Raw genomic sequence first — 1,180 nt, 5'->3', positions numbered from 1 at the left:
GACGACGAGGCCGGCCAGTACCGCTTCCGACGTAAATCGTCCAACCTGGGGCTGAACTGGTGGCATAAGCACATGCAGGAGCATGCGGCGCGGCTGGAGCAGGACAGAGGGGACGGCATGGACGTGGACGACGAGGTAGCAGTGGTGATGCAGGATGACCTCGATGCTGCCGCTGCTGCTGCTGCTGCTGCTTCTCCGCAGCCTATTGCCGGTGCCACTGCTGCCACTGCCGACAGCCCCCTCATCCGATCCGACTCTGATCTGGACAAGATGGAGCTGCCGTCCCCTCCCGATCTCCTGTGGACCACGACCAAGCCCTTGCTGCCAACCGACTCTCGCCGGTCATCGGTGGCCGAGCTCCAGCTAGCGCTGGCAGAGGCCAATCGCGCCGCAGCCCAGGCACAGGCCAAGCTCGTCGCTTCGTCCCCCCAGACGGATCCTTCAGCCCAGCCGGCTGAGCCCCGCCCCGGCCGCCAGGAACCTGGGCCCTTTGGCAAGCCGTTTGGAGGCTTCCGACATGTTCCCGATCCCGACCCCAAGCTGCTTAAGTTGCGCCAGGGCCCGTCTCCCCCCATGCTGGGCAAGGACCTCGTCTTTCGACGATGCCCGTCGCCCAAGTTCACCACCCTCGAGCCCGAGGACACCTTTGAAGGACACATGATTGAGGACCGCGCGCGGGAGGTGCCGGGCCAGGCCGGGCTCTGGAGGGGGTACTGCTGCAGGTCGGAATCAACCGGAGGATGCATCGTGCCCCCGGATCTGCACAATCCCAAACTGATCCAGACGCCCACCCACCCCAGCTTCCCGGACACGCAGTGCTCATGTGATGTCGTCGACGCCAGCGTCACCAGCGTCATCAGCGAGGAGCCCGCGTCCATCTTCTCCTCGTCCGACTCTGCGTCGTCGGGCCTGACGTCGAGCACCGGCGGGCTCTGGGGCTCTTCCGCTCACCAGCCGCAGCAGCAGCAGCAACCCCAACCACAGCCGCAGTTGCATCCCAAGCACCAGCACCATCAGCACCAGAACGGTGCCGAAGAGCGCAAAGGCGGCGATGCCGACATGGGCAACGGTCTCAACGGCCTCGGCGAGCGGCTGCAGCGGGAAAAGGCCCAGGCCGAGCGCGACGAGAAGATCCTGCAAGAGTTTGGCGAGGACTTCGTCACCCAGGTGTACAACTACC

At 65.4% G+C, this 1,180-nt stretch overlaps 1 protein-coding gene across 1 annotated transcript; it reads left to right on the top strand.

The window, feature by feature from the left end:
* On the top strand, positions 1 to 1,167 carry BBK36DRAFT_1145763 (hypothetical protein; the record flags this gene model as incomplete). The annotated part of the gene is made up of 1 exon (XM_024893776.1): positions 1 to 1,167. A coding segment is annotated over one exon (1,167 nt), but the record flags the coding sequence as incomplete, so codon positions are not given.
* Positions 1,168 to 1,180: the final 13 nt, after the last annotated feature.

The sequence above is a fragment of the Trichoderma citrinoviride genome (assembly GCF_003025115.1).
Source record: "Trichoderma citrinoviride strain TUCIM 6016 unplaced genomic scaffold BBK36scaffold_442, whole genome shotgun sequence".
In the NCBI taxonomy this organism is placed as follows: domain Eukaryota; kingdom Fungi; phylum Ascomycota; class Sordariomycetes; order Hypocreales; family Hypocreaceae; genus Trichoderma; species Trichoderma citrinoviride.
The sequence above is the reverse complement of the archived record's forward strand: the minus strand, read 5'-3'. Positions and strand labels throughout refer to the sequence as shown.